Source organism: Strongylocentrotus purpuratus, unplaced genomic scaffold (assembly GCF_000002235.5).
Source record: "Strongylocentrotus purpuratus isolate Spur 01 unplaced genomic scaffold, Spur_5.0 spur5_scaffold_16, whole genome shotgun sequence".
Classification (NCBI taxonomy): Eukaryota; Metazoa; Echinodermata; class Echinoidea; order Camarodonta; family Strongylocentrotidae; genus Strongylocentrotus; species Strongylocentrotus purpuratus.
Window position 1 is genome coordinate 28,737,569 of NW_022145601.1, and position 20,233 is coordinate 28,757,801.

General features: G+C 37.4%; 1 protein-coding gene across 1 annotated transcript in view; it reads left to right on the forward strand.

Annotated features, from left to right (window-relative positions):
- The first annotated feature begins 7,457 nt into the window (after positions 1-7,457).
- LOC582821 (pleckstrin homology domain-containing family M member 2) overlaps positions 7,458-20,233 on the forward strand; it is a 38,031-nt gene continuing 25,255 nt past the window's right edge. Inside the window, exons 1-5 of the mRNA XM_011684550.2 lie at positions 7,458-7,714; positions 10,144-10,250; positions 10,890-10,999; positions 11,572-11,671; positions 16,584-16,671. Of these exons, the coding sequence (XP_011682852.2) occupies positions 7,649-7,714; positions 10,144-10,250; positions 10,890-10,999; positions 11,572-11,671; positions 16,584-16,671 (471 nt within the window). The 5' untranslated portion in view covers positions 7,458-7,648. The remainder of the gene's footprint in view (positions 7,715-10,143; positions 10,251-10,889; positions 11,000-11,571; positions 11,672-16,583; positions 16,672-20,233) is intronic.

Here is a 20,233-nt window from a genome sequence, read left to right on the forward strand (position 1 = left end):
TGTGTGTCACATCCACGACTCTTAATGTGCTGACAGAATTAAAGACATTCACGGAAAAGGAGTCCAGTCTATTATTCGCCAAATTAACTGCCTGAAGCTTCCCATTCTTTGAGAAGAGACCAGCGGGTAGAGATGTGATATTGTTGTTGGCAAGAGCTGTGGAATTCAGATTAGGTAACAAACGAAACGCTCCTCGCTCTATCATGTTACTTAGGTTATTAGATTGAAAATTTAAGGACATTATGTTTGGAAGGCCACACAATGAGTTGTTAGCAAGTTTGGACAATCGGTTGCTACTCATATCCAAGATGATAGTCTCTTCTGTGAGGTTACTAATTGGTATTGCAGGGAGAGAACGACGAGAGCAATCCACTTTCAATCCACTACTGACCATATCATACCTACATGGGACTCCTGTGAAGTTCTGACGAACAGCATCGGAACTGACCGCTGCTGACATCAGCACAGACCCTACCCATAAAAATCGAATGCTATCCATTTTGATGACGGTCTTTAAACTCTCCACAGAATAAATGATGATTTTAACAAGTTTATAGCAAGAGGTGAATCGTTTTATTTGTTGAAATGAGCTTTTATTGTATAATATCTAAACCGATTCGGACCAACCGTTTCCTCATCATTTCACTGCGGCACTGCGGTTTTGAAGTGTTCTTTTAAACGGATGCATTAATCCTTTGATTATAAAGTCACGTCTTACGTCCCAAGTCCACTACACTAACGGACCAGTTCCTCCTTTGCTCTTGTGTTGCTTGATTCCACTCTTGAAATCACTGTGACTCAGATGCAAACCTGCAGAATTTGAAATAGAAAACAAAACAAAAGATGAGATGATTAGCATCAACAGTCCCATATCGAATCTTACACTATGTGCCTTGCAAACATCTCATTCCTCTCGTATATTCGTATTATAAAGCCCCGTTGCCCGAGTACAAGATGGAGATTGCCCGAATACTGCTATTTTCAAATGTATCGGGAGCTGAAGCCCCTGAGAACTCTGTATTCGAATAACTTATGCATAGGGTAATCAAGGGGCAAGTTAAAACTAGAAAGAAGTCCATTGATTAAATTGCTTTGCATATTGCATCAAAGGGATATAATTGTATTTGTGTCAGCTTGGCCCTTCAGCGAAAGTCACAGTATGTACACAATACAGCATGACTACACAGTGTTGACTGGAAACTCGTTCATATATTGTGACACAGCTGAATATTAAAGCGATGATACCCTTTCTAAACGTTTCATTTTTGTTCAAGGAACTTAAGAAACTCAGAAATTATGATTATAATTTCATTTTATTCAATTTTTTCTTCTTCACTTTGGTCCAATATACATTCAGACAAAATTGATTTGCTCAAATTAACAGAATGCTCAAGATGTTTACGATGTATTTGCATATTATAGACAGAATAAACCATTCGATGATATGAGACAAAAACAGTTACATGCATGAAATAATATTGATTTTGGTTAATTTTCATCAATATTGTATTGCTGTTATCAGGTAGACCTGCTTGGGGGTGTTTCACAAAAATCCTAAGTTGAACTTATCTCTAAGTTGGACTTAACAATTATGGAATGTCGTTAGCACCTTCGGAAATATTTTTCTAAAATTATTTTAAAAGGCATAAAATGTTGATTCAAATCATTCATATTTTCAATTATCATGGGAAATTTCATGTTCTTGATGTGAAATTAATGAAAAGTCTAAAATACTTGAATTTTCACTTTTGAATATATTTTATTTTAAGGCTACAAATAGTGGCTCTCCATAATTTTTAAGTCCAACTTAGAGATAAGTTCAACTTAGGATCTTTGTGAAACACTCCCCTGATCTTACCCTCACACGAGCATCACTGGTAAAATGCATTTTAATTCTCTCTCATTCAAGAAGGAGGGGATCATATTAAGACTTGAATAACATTAAGATAAGTGCACGTTAGAATCAGATATCAAAGAATAAAATATAATTTGCTCGCATGACGAATCAAGTGGTTATTTCCCGAGAAATTTTCCATCCATTCAGAACGTGAAGTCTTTTGTCTTTGCTCTTAACCCCACCCCCTGGGGAATGGAAAATTGAGGAAGGAAATACAACAAAATTCCGTCGGAAAGGCCCACAATCTATTTATCACTTGGGTATATCTTATCAAGACAATATACTTATGAATTAAACGTGGCAATGTAGGAGTGTGCACTCTAAAGTGTTTAATTATATTTAATTATGTTAAATTATTTTCGTTCTCTGTAACTTCTCATGAACTTTCTTAAGTGCAATGTATTTATCTTGTAAGGCGCCTTGAGCATCTCTTGGGGTGGATATATGCGCATTATAAATGTTATTATTATTATTATTTTACACGTCTCCATATTTGCGAATCAATAAGGAAATACAAGCGCACGCGAAAACGCTATAAGTCAAGGGGTACTTGTCACGCACCAAAGTCCGGCTCGTAGTACACAAAAGCCCGTTTTACACACCGGACTTAGGGGGTGTTTTCAAAATGAGGGAACATGCATATGCGCAGTGGCGGGGGCGAGGGGCCCCCTCCCCTGGGGAAAATGTGTATTTTTACATTTGTTAACGTTAATTTTACCTTTTTTTAAATTTTTAGATGAGCCCCCCCCCCCCCCCCTGGCGCTCAAAGGGGGGGGGGGTGTAATTTTTCAAATTTTCGAGGGCCCCCAAAAAAAATTAGTGCTCACTGCCCCCCCCCCCCCCCAACTGAGCGAATTTTCGGCCGGCGCGATTTTCAAATTTTTGGGAGCAACAAATAAAAAAAAATTAGTGCTCACTATCCCCCCCTCCCCACTGAGCGAAATATTGGCCAGCACGATTTTCATATTTCAGCACACTAAATTTCAAATTGATTTAAAATTTGGGCCCCCACCTCTAAGAAATCCTGGATCCGTGCCTGCATATGCGTACCCTAAATAACACTGAGTGGGGGAGGGGGGCTGGGGGGGGGGGGGCACGACTTCTATGTCCACATCACAATTCACCGTTCGTTAATCTAGTACAATCTTTCGTAAAACAGAATGCATGCATTTCGAAACCCTGAACTGCATCCAAATCTATTTATGTATCGTATGTTGAGTTGGCATTCTTTCAAAACAAATATTTTTTCCACAAGAGATGGTCAATGATACCTAATACCTCTCTCTCTCTCTCGCTCTCTCTCGCTCTCTCTCTTTCTTACTTGGTAAATTTGCATCACTTGATATTTTGAACACTGTTAATGGTCAATATTTGTTTTTTTTTTGTTTGTGAACGTTTCTATCAAATGTTGAAAAAAGCTTACGACGATCCGCACATACATTTAGCATTTAAGTTATTATACAATTTATGATATAAGAAGATGATGATTATGTATGTATATAATGTATAGCACAATCAACTGAAATTAAATCAAATCATATCAAATTAAATTAGAATTAAGTTCTTGCTTTGCTTTGTTCCTCAAATTCAACTTCGTTTATTATCAAAATGTCTGACTCTGACAATATTAAGTAGCATGCAGAAATCACAATTATTCAAAGTAAACGCAAAGGCCAGGGTATAAAGCAAAGACATTTTGTGTTCTTGGAGGCGGATCTAACTTATTGCTATCATGGACCTACTCCATGTTGCTATACCACGAGGAAGAAAGTGAATGTGGTATGTTTCAAAAGAAATCTCAATAAAAGAAAGTGAATCGTGTTTTCTAGAAATCATACATTCAAACAACCAAATTGTAATGGTTGGATTAATTCATAGATCCCCTCAGATTTGTGAAGATTTGTGAAGATTTTCTGAAGACCGGACCGTGGATCACAAGGTCCATTGTTCGAGTCCAACTGTCAATATTTTGTATAATCAGTATTGACACTTGCTTCCTCTTAGCCCTCCCCATCCCGTGACACTTCCCCCTCCTCCCCTTTTCTCTAAGATATGATTGATTCAGTATTCAGTTTGAGAAGCGATACTGGCGGTGTATCACTTAAACCTACAATGCTTCACTAATTAGTTGTGATAAGTAAATAATCTTTTTGTTCTATTATTTATTTGAGCTCGAATATCTAAGTGTAAGACTAACCAAAAACACTTCAGAAAAACCCGATAATCTTAAGTGACATAATTAAAGTATTTATATTATAAAGATACTGAAGCCGTAACAATTATATTTAAAGAAAGATGAAACCAGAGCCTTATAATGATTTGCTATGAAATGGTAAAAATAACATCCTATAGACATGCATTTTATCTTTACTGGACAAGTCCGGACTATTAGAATTGTTTGTCCTCTCAATTGAAAAAACACCGTCTAACCATTGCCATCTCCGTCAGCCCTAATGGTAAATTCTTCTTGAATAACCACTGCTCTTATTTCCAATAATTAACCCACTAGAAGAGTGTGTGCGCGAGGGTGCCCGAAGGCGTGGGTGTTAAGTGATTTGGGTGTAGTGAAGTAGTATAAATTTTAGTTTTAAAACGGTCGGCATGATTATAATAGTAAGACTGTCGTACTCGAAAGTATAAGAGTAAATTTAAAACGCTGTTGTATATCCCATAATATATAGTCTATGAAATTTGACGGGATGGAGGGGCGGGGGTGGGGCAAATACCGTTGCTTTTGTTACTCTCCTATCTGCCCTTTCTTTTCTTTTTAGAAAGAAGGGAACACGTCACTATTCCAATCAATATTCGTGCAAATTCCATCCCTCGGATAGGACGTTAAATTAAATGTTTTTATTGCATAGACTTTGGGTCAGTTAAAAATTGAAAACATCAACATTTCCAAGAGTGCACAGGGAGGGGGGGGGGGGGGGTAAATTCAGTCTCGCCATAAGAAAAGAGGGTGTGGTTAAACAAATATTCATTGGAGATGTCAGAGCTATTTATTGTTACTGGCATAACAGCCTTCTTGACGGCAGCCGATGATATAAATAATGGCCAAACACAACAGGGAATACGTGCGGTGAATGACAAAACATTGAATAAGCTTACCCTTTATTGCGGGGATACACATCACCAATTTTTCGAGAGGAAGATGCTGACTATTTTGGTCCGATTAGAAAAACCGCCGCAATCAAAATATCATTCCATCACAACTCGGTCAGTTGGAAGAAATACGAGGATGTGACTTGAAAAGACTTTGAATTGACAAGTCTTACTATATATAGTCATGCGAGTAACATCCGAACTGTTGTCCAACATTATGATCCAGCGTGTAATAATAATTATGCCAATATGATTATCAGAGGGAAGTGATGATAACACCCCTGATTGGTTGTTTGATATCGTCGTCTGTACTGGGGGCATTGGGGACTTTTCGATTTGCACGACGAGAACGTGGACTGCGTGTTGTTGTTGTTGTTGTGATTAATGGCGTTTCCATCGTCATTGGATGATTTCCGCCATTTCTGCAACGTGTGACGCCAGTGCCTTAAAAGGTAGTCACACGTCCACGTCCACGCAAATCGAAAAGTGAAAAGGCTTTCGACCCCTCGACCCCCCCCCCCCGTAAGAATAGAATGTCGCCTTGAAATCTTGTGCTTTCCCACCATTCTTCTGCACGACCCTGTATTTATTGGAATCGAACTTTGTACTACGAAGGGGTTATCACAATGTAATTGCGAAATTCTAAAATCCCCGAAGTGGCCCACTTTTGACGGACAAAGCGGCCTACAGTTCCTCATTCTACCCTCAACAATTGCTGTGGTAGACAATAAGGAACATCCATTCACTGCTATTATGTAAAAATGTGTAGATCGGGTGAATATGCATGTGACACCTGTTCTACACATTTTTACATAATAGCAGTGAAGGGATGTTCCTTTATCTACCTGAGGAACTGTATATTTTGTCCTCTTTATTTGTCCGTCATGTTCATATAGGGGATATCTCAATGTGTAAAGAACTGTGTGTATTTGAGGGTCATTTGTACCAAATAAAGGACTATCACAATTTTTCTCTAGCTCCAGGAGCTCTGGCAACGATTATTCACTCTTTAAAAAATTGACATATATTTACTAGTTTTATGCATGATGAACAAAAGTTTCTCTTGTCAACACACTAGCTCATCAGAGGATTACCGACATAGTAGCATCTAATGTATTCAAAATGGATTCCATCTAGCCATTTTGTATAGCAAGCGAATAATGATCATAATAATAATAATAATAACAATACATGTAGGCCTCAAAGTAATGATAATGATGATAATAATTATTATAATAAAACAAACAAAATAATAATTATAATGAAAATAACAATAATTATATAATATGGGATGGCTTTGAGTGTGATACATGAGTATATAGTCGTAGCGAGAGCAATATATTCTTGTATCACACGAAAACAAAGCCATACAACTTATTATATCACCATTATCAGGCTGACTATATATATATCAGTGGCGGATCCAGGGGGGGGGGGGCCCGGGGGGCCCGGCCCCCCCCCCTTGAGAAAAAAATCATGCAAAATCACGCGATTTTTACCTTTTTGGGGGGTTGGGCCCCCCCCCCTGGTGCTCAAGGGGGGGGGGGGGGGTGCAAATTTTAAAATTTTCGAGGACCAAAAAAAAAATTGTGCTCACTACCCCCCCCCCCCCCCCCCCCCCCCCCCCCCCCACTGAGCGACTTTTCGGCTGGCTGAGTCGTTGCGATTTTTTTTGGGACTCCAAAAAAAATAAAAAAATGTCCGCTTACCCCCCCCCCCCCCCCCCCCCCCCCCCCCTCGAAAACAATATTGATCTGTCATCCGGGTATACTGCGCTAAAGATATTAAATAAATCGATTTATTGTACCATTTGGAAACTTTATGTATAACATAATAATTGATAATAATGATAATAGATCTTATACTTATCCAGGATATATATAGCCTCATCACTGTTCTCCCCGATCGATCGAGGCCATCATGTATGTGCATAAATTGAAATATTTTAGTGATAGAAATCCAAATACAGTCAAACCTGCTTTAGCTTTTAGTGACCACCTGTATAGAAAGACCACATTTTTTGTTTCCTTTGAAAATGGTTTCTCATTGAAATATCTGCTAAGGAACCTGTACATAAAGACCACCTGTCTATACAGACAACTTTTCTTGTCTCCCTTGGGGGTCTTTATAGACAGGTTCCACTGTAAAAAGTGTTATTTTCGGTCGTCGAAAAATGTAAACAACAGCTGTTTGGTAGTGCACGTGACGCCGGTCCGTACAGCAAAATTGCCAAACAGCTTCCCTCAAAAGAATATTATCTGTGCAATACTATTGTAGTACGGTACGTATGCGTGGATTTGAATGTGCGAAGCCAAAGTTCGAAGAGGCTCTAAAAGCTTTTTCATCTTGTTAAAGTGTGATTATTGCCCGAAAACAAGACTGAATAATTAAAAAAAAACATGTTAAACTCTATGTTTAAAAAAATTAACAGAAAGATTTCTCAGGATTGTGCTTTCTTTTGACCTTTCAAAATCAATGTTTGCTACTTGTACGTTGCGTTACTAAAGATGATTGAGTCTTCTCTGTAACTTTGAGCTCTATACGTACGTACAGGCGCAATGGAAATCGCGATATGAATTTTAAAACAGTTTATTAGGGTAACTACATCGTGATTAAAACAATATCATTTAGAAATGCCAAGATGTAAACATGACTTCTCAACGTGTGAAACTTAAAGATCAAATTCTCGATGGTATAGCAAGATCGGTGAAGGAGGTAAGTCGCCCAAATGTGTCAAATGTTAGTGCTTGTCTAGGTCTATGGACCGCCCGCGCCCGCCGCTTATTCATTCATTGATGATCATCATGTTTCATGCCCGTGCCGTAATAACCGGTGCAGTAGTAACTTGTACATTAGTACATGTACATGTACATCATGACATCGTAGGCCTAGTCTATCTCCGTATGAGTATGAATGAATATGATAGTAGACAAATATACACTGTCTTGAGAGGTTCTGGTTAAAACTATGCGCAAGAGTTGACTCCAATAGTAGTATTTGCTGAGGGAAATGGTATGAAGGGGTGACCAAAGTTCGCGGACATTTTAGAACATATTACAAAATGTGATATTCGATCTATGATTTCTCACATTCTACACAACTTTATTTATTTCAATTATTACCAAATGGATGGCAAAGTTGTTTACTACAGATTGGTTCAACTAGAAAAATTTACCGTCGAAGGATTTCGGAGATATCGCGATCTAAAAATTCGATGTCCGATCGTGCGTGCGCGCTGCATCTAAAAAAGTCATAAAAACAATGAGACCTAACTTCACGCACGGTGGTTTACAGTTGATTTATCAAAAAATGTGATCCATCAAAAATAAAGTAATATCATAATTTGCAAGACAAGATATCGTACAATCAGTAAGTACCCCTCTTTACTTACAATTTTGAGGATTTCTGATCTCAAAATGAAGATTTCCAGACCCTTATCGGTAAGTTGATAATTTTTCGGAACGGACGCAAATAACTGCAAAATTTGCCGATCTTTTGTCAATATTTTCACAATTTCGCACCCAATTCTAAAGAAAATTTTGTTTCTGGGTAATTTTATGACCCTCTTTCCATTGGTGATATCAGATTTTCGAAATCTTACCGATTTTTTGACACAGCGAACTTTGGTCACGCGCGAACTTTGGTCACACCGCCATACTTGGAGTCCCCCCACTCGGTGTTATTTAGGGTACGCATAGACTAGACTATGCATGTTCCAAATCCAAGCGACCCCCCCCCTTTTCAGCAACCAAAAGTCTGGTGTGTAAAGTCAATACGGGTCGACCTTTTTCTTTTGTTACGAGTCGGACATTTTTGTAACACGCATGGGGTCCGTTCGTTCTCGGAGTGTGGGGCCGGGCTTGGAGTCTAGTCACCGAGGCCCATATATTGACTGCTACGCCAGGCTCGCCTCGGGGTGATTGCTGAGAGCATATAAAAACAGCCAGTCCTTGAGTATTAAAGCAGTCGATATCCCTTTTATTTGCCGAATTCAAACGAAAATCTACCAAGAATTCTTACCTTATCCTTTTATCGAGTAAAGATTGGTTAAAACATCACAGAAAATCTGAGAAACTGTCTGTTTATCACCAACAAAAAAATGACTGAAATTTTCGATCAGTTGGGAATTGCAGACAAAAAACACTGTATGGAGTCCGCGCTCGCTCAAAGAACATTTTAACACGTAAACCAATGGGTATCGCAGCAAGATTCTATTATTTCCCGGTAACTAGAATTTTGAGGGATTTTACACTTGGACTAATCGGTTTTGGCACTTTACGGGAATGGCTAAAATTTCTACCAATCAGATGGCTGGATTTCTTAAGTGAGGTATATAATTTTAACCAGTACCTCGAATAGAAGGCATGGTACAAGCTTCCAACCATTGAGGACCTAATCACAAATCCCATTCCCTACATCTCCTGGAAACGCAGAGTTTAAGAACTCAATCTCTGCTGCAGTCGAGGAAGCTACACAGGAAGGAGCTGCCACCAAGACGTCCCTCGCATTCTGCCATGGAAAAACCATCAACCCAAGGAACCTCTACCCCAAAGATGCACCATCAACACTAATCAGACAGGCACTAACCATTAGAGCACAGCTCCTCACATCAACCTACAGTACATGTACCTCACCCGAACCCGCCTCACCAAAATTAAGAAAGCAACCAACACAAAGTTTCCTCTCTGTAATCTTCAGGAGGATACCATAGTACACGCTGTGGCTGCCTGCTCAACTACTGTCAACCTATTGGAAGACCTTATCGACAGAGCCAGTAGACTCCTGCATAATGCCGTCGACTCTGCACCAAATACACCATTGCTCAACAGCCAGGACCCTTCCCATCTGACTTGCGCTAACTCTTGCCATATGATCCATCCCTTCCGTACACTGTCTTTACAAAATTCATGCCCATCGCCTGCATTCCATACCCTCCAACTAAGGATTATATAGCATATTTACAGCAGCCTACTACTTTGAATGCGATAAACTCGCTGATCTCTGAAAAGCGGAGGGACAACAACAGAGAGGAGAGGTACCGGTAATAGAATATCTGTTTGTATTATCATGCCTTAAAATTGAATTGTGGTAAGTTGCTTCTGTTCACTCATATGCCTCACTGCATTTTTGTTTTGATATCTCAGGTTCAAGCCTATTCATTCAGCTCAGACGGTGAAGTCGTCAAGGTCAACAATGAAGCCCGCCCTCTACAGAGGCTCGTCGAACATCTGGACCATGCCTTTCTACATGGGTATGTGCTGCATTTTAAAAGAAATATTGACCACTTTTTGAATGGAACATTTTGCTCAGCACATATGTTGTGTCTCATAGGGGTTCACATATACATGTAGTTTAAATGTTCCCCTTTAGCCTTGAATCAAATTGACACATCTTGAAATTGACTACCTACTTATTTTTATTTTTATTCTTAATTGTAAAGACAATGAAACGTGGGAATGACAGTTGCTGCATGCAAGATGGGCCCTACATTTACGCATACTCATTATCTGTGTTTTATGAGATACAGGCATTTGAAGCCTACAGTATGTGTCATTAGATCAAAGAATGAACAAAATGGCCTATACAAGAACAAGCCTTGCGATAGCATAAATGAAAAAAAAAGGGATGTATTTTCATTCCCCCAAATATTGTATTATATTATATTATATTATATATTAACTCGTTGGGGACACATCCAAACTTCCCTGACACGCAAAAAGAAAAGAAGAAAAAAAAGGCCATCACCTTTTTCCATACAAGTATTTACTCCAACATTTACTGACCTCACATTAATGTAGCTATTATCATTGTAAATATTGTTAATGATCTACATTACGTAAACATACATGTATGTTCCTACTGAATGCCCTTATCATTTGCATTATCACAGATTAAAACACATTACTCCAGGTTATTGGGTGTTTGTCAGACGGTTCACCCATAAACTTGTCATATCTGATATCATTGGACTGGATCGCTTGGCTACTGATCTTGGCAGAAGTAAGCCCATAATTAATTTTTAAAGTAACCTTCGTTTTTATTTTGCTTTGATAGTGATGAAAAAAAAAGGTTGAAACATCATACAATTTGAGTCTACCTTAAGTATCTTTTTCAAATCAATGAATACCAATACCGGTACTTTTGTTGTTATTATGTAATGTTGATATCAATAAAACATTGAGTGTATCTTTTCAGACCATTTATAAGGAAAATGACAATGTTACAAAGAATACAAAAACACAAACTTATAGGCCCGAATTCACAAAGGAGGTTTTCGTGCGTCATATGAGGCGTTCTGACAAGTTTTTTACATATGACGCACGAAAACCTAGTTTTGTCAACGAACCTCCTTTGTGAATTTTGGCCAACATGACTGTATTTAATTTTAAGGTAATGATTACGGAGTTATTGCTATGTATTATGATGGGTTTATGCTGGGTAGTCACATTTGAATGTAATTTTAGTATGGCTGCAAGTGTACACGTAAGATCTTTGTTTCTCTGTTCTGTCTTTAATTTTTGATTGGAAGAGGCACAAGCTCCTCGTTACTTTATGTCTGTTATCATTTGTAGGTCGTGCTTGGCTTTATCAATCTCTAAATGAAGGAGCCTTAGAGAGTTACTTCAGATGTTTCCAGGGCAGCGAGGAAGTCCTGAAGAAGTTTTACATTGAGTAAGTACATGATTCTTTTCCATCTTCAGATCAGGGGGGTGTTTCACAAAGATCCTAAGTTGAACTTATCTCTAAGTTGGACTTAATAATTATGGAAAGCCGTTAGCATCATTGAAAATATTTTGTAAACATTATTTTAAAGGCATAAAATTTTGATTCAAATAATTCATATTTTCTATTATCTTGGGAGATTTTATGTTCTTGATGTGGAATTTATGAAAAGTCTTAAATACTTGAATTTCTGCTTTTGAATATATATTTCATTTAAGGCTCCAATGGCTGTCCATAATTTTACGTCCAACTTAGTGTTAAGTTCAACTTAGGATCTTTGTGAAACACCCCCCAGGTCTAATGCTGCCGCCATGCCAGGCATCAAGTAAAGAAACAAAATTTCTTGAGAAAGCTCAGCAAAATCATTTGTATGAGTCTAGTAGATTCACATTGTTGTGGTTCATTTTTGTGTACTTGTAGTTTTTCTCCTGCACTGCGCCTCAAACACATTAGTCATGTGGAGCTGGCGCATTACAAATACTCTATATTAATATTAAATCAAAGAGTGTACATAAAATTGTAGACGCTGGGTGTACATGTATGTACAGTGTATGTACTTTATTTTCTGATAGTAATCACAGCGATTTCAAGAGTGGGTCATTTACGAAAGACATATGAAATCATTGTTAAACATACTCAAAATAAGATATTTGGATGTGTGATGGGCAAGAGCAAGTAGAAGCATAAAAACAATAACATCAACTTTCTCTGGTTAAGTTTGTTGGCAAGAGTGAAGACTTGTCTGAAATACTAATAATGTACAATATCGTTTGGATTATCTCTTCTTTGTTTTTCATTGCTGCCTTCACAAAAATTGAAGAATGTAGAAGTACAGCTTTCAGATATGTGCATACATTGCACTTACGATAGTGATAATTGAATGATTCAATTATAAGGCCTAAAATAAAAACTTGTTGTATTGCCCTTTGGGTGCCAAAACATGGGTCGGTCAGTCAGAAAAGTTTTTTTTTTTAAACTTTTTTTTTTGTCGCCCTCTTTGGGCCGATATTTTCAGATTTGAATGTTTTTTTCTTCTTTTCCCCGCCCTCTTTTAGCTGACATTTCTCAGTTTTGAATGCTTTAATTCATGTGCTTCAGCGTCATCATTCCATTGATATCTTTTTCACCTCATAATTATCGATGTTTGCACGAGTGAGAATTTTGGAATAATTTGATTTTCTGCATTTATATCCCATTTAAACAAACAAAATACGTATATTTTTATTCATTAATTAAAAAAAATCTTTAAAAAACGGTTAATTTTTTTTTTTTTTTTTTAAAATGCCGACCATAGATTTTTGGATCTTCGGGTCGGTCGCAAAGGGCAATACAACAAGTTTTTATTCTAGGCCTAATGGATTGACGCCTCCTTTTCCATTATCTATTTTGGGGACAAAATCTAAAACCATGGGAATAACTGAATCTGAAAAGTCAGCTATATAATTTTAATTTCTAGTACTTGCTCATGCTGTACTATGAAAATACACTGATACCATGCAGTCACATGAGAATTTTAAAGCAGATGTTTGTTTTGATTCAGGATGTATACAGTATATATGAATTATCAATTTTCTAGATACTGCAAGTACATGTACATTAGGTTTTCCATGGTCACGAGTGTGTAAATGATGACATAATGTTTGTTGATAGTAACAGAGGAAACATGGAAGGAATCTGAGACAGGAAATGACCTCCCACGGCTGTGAATAGGGACTTTTAGATTTGCACGTAGACATAGTGGACTGCTATGTGTGACATCCTTTTAAGGCACTGCCAGTGCCTTAATAAGACATCACAGTGCCTTAAAAGGAAGTCGCACGTAGCAGTCCACTACATGTATGTCGACGTGCAAATCTAAAAGTCCCTAATATAACTGTGTGACTACACACAAATTAACATATCATTGTCTTGTCTTTCTGTTACCCACAATCATAGCATATTATTATTTTCATATTTTTGCACTTTGACCTTGAAGTTTAGGAGTTTTTTTCTTGTCACATTGTCCGTTTACCGGTATACAAAAATATATACATGTGTAATTAAAAATGTATGTTATATAGTGTTACCAAATATACATGTAGGTGTAGATGTTAAAACCCTGTATTGTTTTATTATATTATTTAGAAAAATTTGAGGTTTGTTCTAGCTCATGTTAAAAAGTGACACTAGAAAAATTGCACCTAATTCCCAAATCACCTCCAGACCTTTGCGTAGAGCTAGTGTACATTGTTGCCCATAAAAGTTGAATACCGGTAGATTTTCCTTACCTCCTTTCATGAAATGATCATGACAGTATGATTTATTGTTGATAGGAATAAAGTGCATCCCTTCTCAGAACTTTAATAGGCCATGTTATGTATTATAAAAAACTTTTGATTGATCATAAGGTTGATATTGAGTGTTAGTCTACAGCTCATCGTGTATCGATCAAACTTAAGATCAATCTTAACTCTTTATAATACGCGAGCCATCACTAAATATCAAGAATATCAAGAATATGTCATTTCCAGTCATTTTATGAAAAGAAGTATGAGAAATTATTCAAATTATACACATAAGTAGCTACATGTACATGTACATGTACCTGTAAGAAACCTTTTCTGCACAACCTTTGTACACTATAAGGTTTCCTTGGATATGGTATACAAGTACAAAATGAAGGGGGGTTTTAACCCCCCCCCCTTTCTGTGTACTCGTCTGTGTCTGAGCATGGACCATGATCAAATGGACTGCTTCGAACGTTGAATGTCCATTCAACAATATAGCACCATGTTGGTCTCAGCCATGAATTTTTTCCAAAGGTCATGCTAATTATAATGTTACATGTTTATGTTGTAATATTGTGCTCTTCTGTATTGACAAATCGATCGTTCGTTTTTTATCTGCAAATTCAGTAATGGGTCTATAAAGCTTTACAATTACTTGAGAGGTAGTGCCTTTCTAAAGTCAAGCAATCATACCTATACACGGAGCTGCCAACCATTACAGTTTTCTGGAAATTATTCTGTTTTTCCTCCAAATTACGTTAGTACATGTACGTTTTTTCATAATAAAATATGTTTAAAATAGAAAACTAAGGTTAAAACATACTTGAAGAGAAAAATATTCTCAAAAAGAATGAAACGCCGATATAATACCAAAACAAGAACCCCAAAATTACCTACTTGTAAATAAACTATAGGTCCTAATACAGAAAAAACAGCGTTTTTAATGAATTCCTTTTTTTTGCTTGAAATTCCTTTTTTTTGCCATCTTGGTTTTTTTTTTTTTTTGCCATCTTGGTTCCTTTTTTTTTGCCATCTTGGTTCCTTTTTTTGGTCGCACAAGGTTGGCAGCTCTGATGTTCATGTTTACATATTTTTATAACACAATTTAGCCCCATAGAAATGGCATAGAAGGTTTATGGACACTTTTTACTGTGGGAAATGGAAATGTAACCAGAGAACATCTTGCCATGGCGTCACTATTATAAATCATTGTGCATGAAACTGTACACTGTCACCTCTCATGTCATGCTTGAATACAAATGTGAATTGAGTCAATGGAATAGTGCACACAGTGCCTCAGACATAAAAGATAACAAAAAGTACATACATGTACATGTATCTGGTATGTAATAATCTAATAATACTGATTGAGCCACACAGTTTCAAGCACGATTAACATCTCTTGATGCAAACAGGAAATTGCTATAAGCCTGTACCTTACCGTTATATTAACACTCCTGAATAAAATAAGTTGAAACGTAACACTACATGTAGGTGTACAGTGGCATGTTTCCATTTGATGTACAGTACATTGTAGGCTACAGCATGTGAATTACATGTACCGGTAGTGACTAATGATTGGGGGCATGTAAAACTTGAATTTATTGAAAATATTTCTTTTAAGGGAATATGATAAATATCATGATGTACATGTATACATGTATGGTCATGGATTTTGTACTAACATATGTCATACATTGTAAAATGACATGAGATCAAATCATAATCATGTTTCAAGCTGCAGGCACTTAAACATTTCAAAGAGTCTGTCTATGAAAGAGCTCCCATAATGATGCATCATTAAAATAGACATTGCATGTCAAATGAAAGCTCATGATCTATCTAAAGAAAGTGAAACGTGTCATATATTTTCCTCCACTGACCGATATACGAAACAAACAGTGAGCGATGTTTGTTTTTACATACACATGATTTTGTTGGTCAGTGTGATTTGAGCACGAATGATGAACGGCAATAGCGATCGCAATATGTACAGTACATGTACATATTGTGTTAATTTTCATTTATTTCTTTCATCTTTATAATTTCTTTCCTCAGTTTTATGTAATAAGCAACATTATGCTTCCTTCTTATTTAGTTTATCTTTATCTAATTCAAAGAACATACATGTACATGAAAAACAATCAAAACAGGCGACAAACTTATACAGCAAAAGCCATAGACTCCATGTAGTGGTTACAAGCTTTTGTTTATGTTTTGGGAACATGCTAAAATCGCGTATGTCACAATATTTTGGGTGGTTTTTTAAACTTAAAAATGACTTAATTCCAAATTCCTGAGGTCATAAGCTTTCCATTGCTATGTTATAGAAAGCTCCTTTATAAAGCCTCCATCAAAAACTTTTTTTTCTCTCTCTCTCTCTCACTCTCTCTCTGTGTCTGTCCTACAAGTTATTCAATATCTTGTATTCTTGTTCATACATGGCATTAGTAACAAGAGATTCATAGAAGGGATATTTGTGATATTATTTCTATCAATGCTTGTTGGAGGAAATACTTGTAATTAATGTCTTTATTTAGTAATTATTGCATAATATTTTTTTTATTCTCTTCTTAATCTTTTATCCTTCCCAGACATGCATTGATGCGGGACTCTGAAAGGCTGACCCTTCTCATGACCCTTGTGTCAGGGTTGGATTTTGTGACCTTTGACCTTGAATTGGTAGGTATAGTGCAGCAGCTTAGCAAGAAAATTGTGCACTTTTTGAGAAAAGCATGAAACTTCCAGCATAGTTTGCTTTCACCATAAGATTTATTTTCAGATGTGGAGGGAAGTCAGATTTGACCTCTGATGACCCTGAGAGGTCAAATCCAAAATGGCCGCTTGTCCGCATGGTCTAATGTACAAACACGCTTAACTTTTGAACCAAATACACCAGAAAAACGTTTAAGGTGTCATTTCCAACTAACTTGGGGATGCCAATTCATTTGGTAATACTTTTGAGATCACCTGAACTCAGGGTTTTGCATTTAGGTCAAGGTCAAGGTCAAAATTGACTAAAAATAGCAAGTTTTGAATAGTTACAAAAGGTTAAATCTCATTTATTTGTCATTTGTTCTCAAATTTATTTAGGAATGGTTCACCTGCCGAGTCCTCCACCTTAATCCTTTTCAGTTAGTTTATTTCACAGTTTGATGTGACCTCTGATGACCCTGAGAGGTCAAATCCAAAATGGCAGCCAGTCCGCATGGTCTAATGTATAAACGTGAACTTGAACCAAATAATCTAGAAAAACGTTTAAGGTGTCATTTCCAACTAACTTGGGGATGCCAATTCATTACGTAATACTAAGAGATCGCCAGAACAAAGAGCCCCCGTGAGAAGGCTCACGGGGGCTCTTTTATTACTGACCGGGGCTCTTTTTTATACAAATATCCGTTGAATTGGTACCTATGATACTCCTCAATTATTTGCTATTTTTTCATTATCATTTCAATCAGCGTTTTCCCTCTTACAAATTTACAAGCTACATAGCTGTTACTGGCCTGTGTATATAATATATACGCATACAACACTGATCTTTATGATGTCTTTAACGTGACATATCTTCTTCTCCCCTTGCAAACGAAAAAGAAAACAAGGTCATTAAAAGGGATTAAGCGACAAATAATGATTGTGATTCAAATTGATGCGAATATTTGTTTGAATAAGCACTGCTATTCACCCGAAACTTCTTTGTAAAAACAACTTTTACAAATCTCAGCCATGCTTACTGAGTTGAGACGTTCCATTCAATTTGAAATACCCATTACATAATACACTTCTCCTAATCTCAAAGTGATCTTACAGCACAGTGGCAGAATTGAATGGCTGAGATTTATAAAAGTCGTTTTTACAAAGAAGATTCTGGTGAAAAGCATTGCTTATTCAAAAAAATCCTTGCATCAATTTGAATCACAATGATTATTTGTCGCATGGTCCTTTTATTAAATAACCTTGTTTTCTGTTTTGTTTGCAGAGGGAGAAGAAGCTATGTCACGTTAAGAAATCATAAAGATCAGTTGTATTATGCGTATATACATTATGATACCAGAACAAATGTTGATTATCAGAATGTCATTTTGGAATACCTCTATACAAATACCACATTGTCTTTAGCCCGTATCAGTATTAGTATGATCCAATATAAAGCTATTATTCTTTATTTAATTCAGTATAATGCTTTTCCTCAAAAATAGTTTTGCTATTTTTTTAGGGTTGAGACGCTAAGAAATGGTTTCAAATGTACATTACACGAACCCTGAACCATTGCAAAATGATGGTGGTTCTCTCTCTCTCTCTCTCTCTCTCTCTTTATTTTAATCATCCATTATCAACTACATATAAAGCAGCAACCAAAAACTTAGGATTATCTGAGATAGGTGAAAGTAAGAGTTAAAAAGAAAGTCATGCTAAAACGGCGCTTCACTTCCCCCCGCCCCCTGAAAAAAATAAAATAGATTAGTAGTCCTCCTCTCCAGCATCCCCCTCCCCCCCCCGCTTTAATATCACATTTTCACTTGGCAGCACAAGGGGGCCGGGGGTGGGAGGAGGGGGTTAAACCCCCTAACCCCCCCCCCCTAACCCCCCCCCCTAACCCCCCCCCCCGTAGATCTGCCCATGTTACCATATCATTCCACGACATTTTGGTCTTCCTCTTCTCCTCAAAAGGGACTTTTAGATTTGCGTGGACGTGGACGTGGACGTGTTACGTCCTTTTAAGGCACTGGCAGTCACATATCGTCGCTGTTTTCACGAAGTGACGGTAGTGAAAAAAAAATGCATTCACTTTGTGTTACGATTTTCCTCACTACCGTCACTGCGTGAAAACAAGGACGATATGTGACGTCCTTTTAAGCACTGACCGTGCCTTAAAAGGAGGTCACACGTTGCAGTCCATGTTCTCATCGTGCAAATCTAAAAGTCCCTAATATTGATTTACTGGTCGAGGTTCATTATTTGCTGACAACGAAAAACTTCTCCAGGCAATGACCATGTTTCTGCCCTTGCGCGATCGCCTCCAGCTCCAGCAGACATGGCGCGGCAGCGTACACACGCACCGCTACTAAAGGCGCAGTAGGCCTATAACCACTGCTGACGGCGGCACTGCACTGCGAGCTGAATCGGTAATAATAGGTCTACTCATAAAACGAGAAATCTTGCACGCTAATCTTAGTTCCATTTCATTGGTTTAAGGTTTGAAAATTGAAACTCAATATTGTGTTAAAGTTATAACAGAAAAGATAATCTTTATTTTATAATTCCACCGGGGCGATTTTTAATTTTGCAATCGCCCCCGTGAGCAACCTGACGGGGGCGATTATGTAGCTCACGGGGGCGAATCGCCCACCGCCCCCGTGTATTTTGAGCGCTGCTAGCTGCCCACTGACCATGCTATATGCAAATGGTCAGTTACAAGACAAATAATGGTTTGGTGCTATAATTAGTGAAATAAACTAACTGATTACGATGGAGACTATGCAGGGGAACCACTCCTAAAGAAATTTGAGAACATAAGGGGACAAAAAAATGGGAAAACATTTTGTAACTATTCAAAACTTGCTATGTTTTAATCAATTTTGACCTTGACCTTGACCTAAATGCAAAGCCCCGAGTTCTGGCGATCTCAAAATTATTACCAAAATGAATTGGCATCCCCAGGTTAGTTGAAAATGACACCTTAAACGCTTTTCTGGACTATTTGGTTCATGAGTTAAGCGTGTTTGTACAATTATTAGACCATGCGGCGGACTGGCGGCCATTTTTTATTTGACCTCTCAGGGTCATCAGAGGTCAAATCAAAATGTGACATAAACTCACTGAAAGGGATTAAGGTGCGTAAATTCCTAAAGAAATTTGAGAACATAGGAGAGAACAAATGACAAATAAATGGGAAAACTTTTTGTAACCATACAAAACTTGCTATTTTTTAGTCAATTTTGACCATGACCTTGACCTAAATGCAAAACCCTAAGTTCAAGCGATCTCAAAAGTATTACCAAATGAATTGGCATCCCCGAGTTAGTTGGAAATGACACCTTAAATGTTTTTCTGGACTATTTGGTTCAAAAGTTAAGTGTGTTTGTACATTAGACCATGAGGAATAGTGGCCATTTTGGATTTGACCTCTCAGGGTCATCAGAGGTCAAATCTGACTTCCCTCCACATCTGAAAATAAATCTTATGGTCTAAACTAACTATGCTAGAAGTTTCATGCTTTTCTCAAAAAGTGCACAATTTTCAT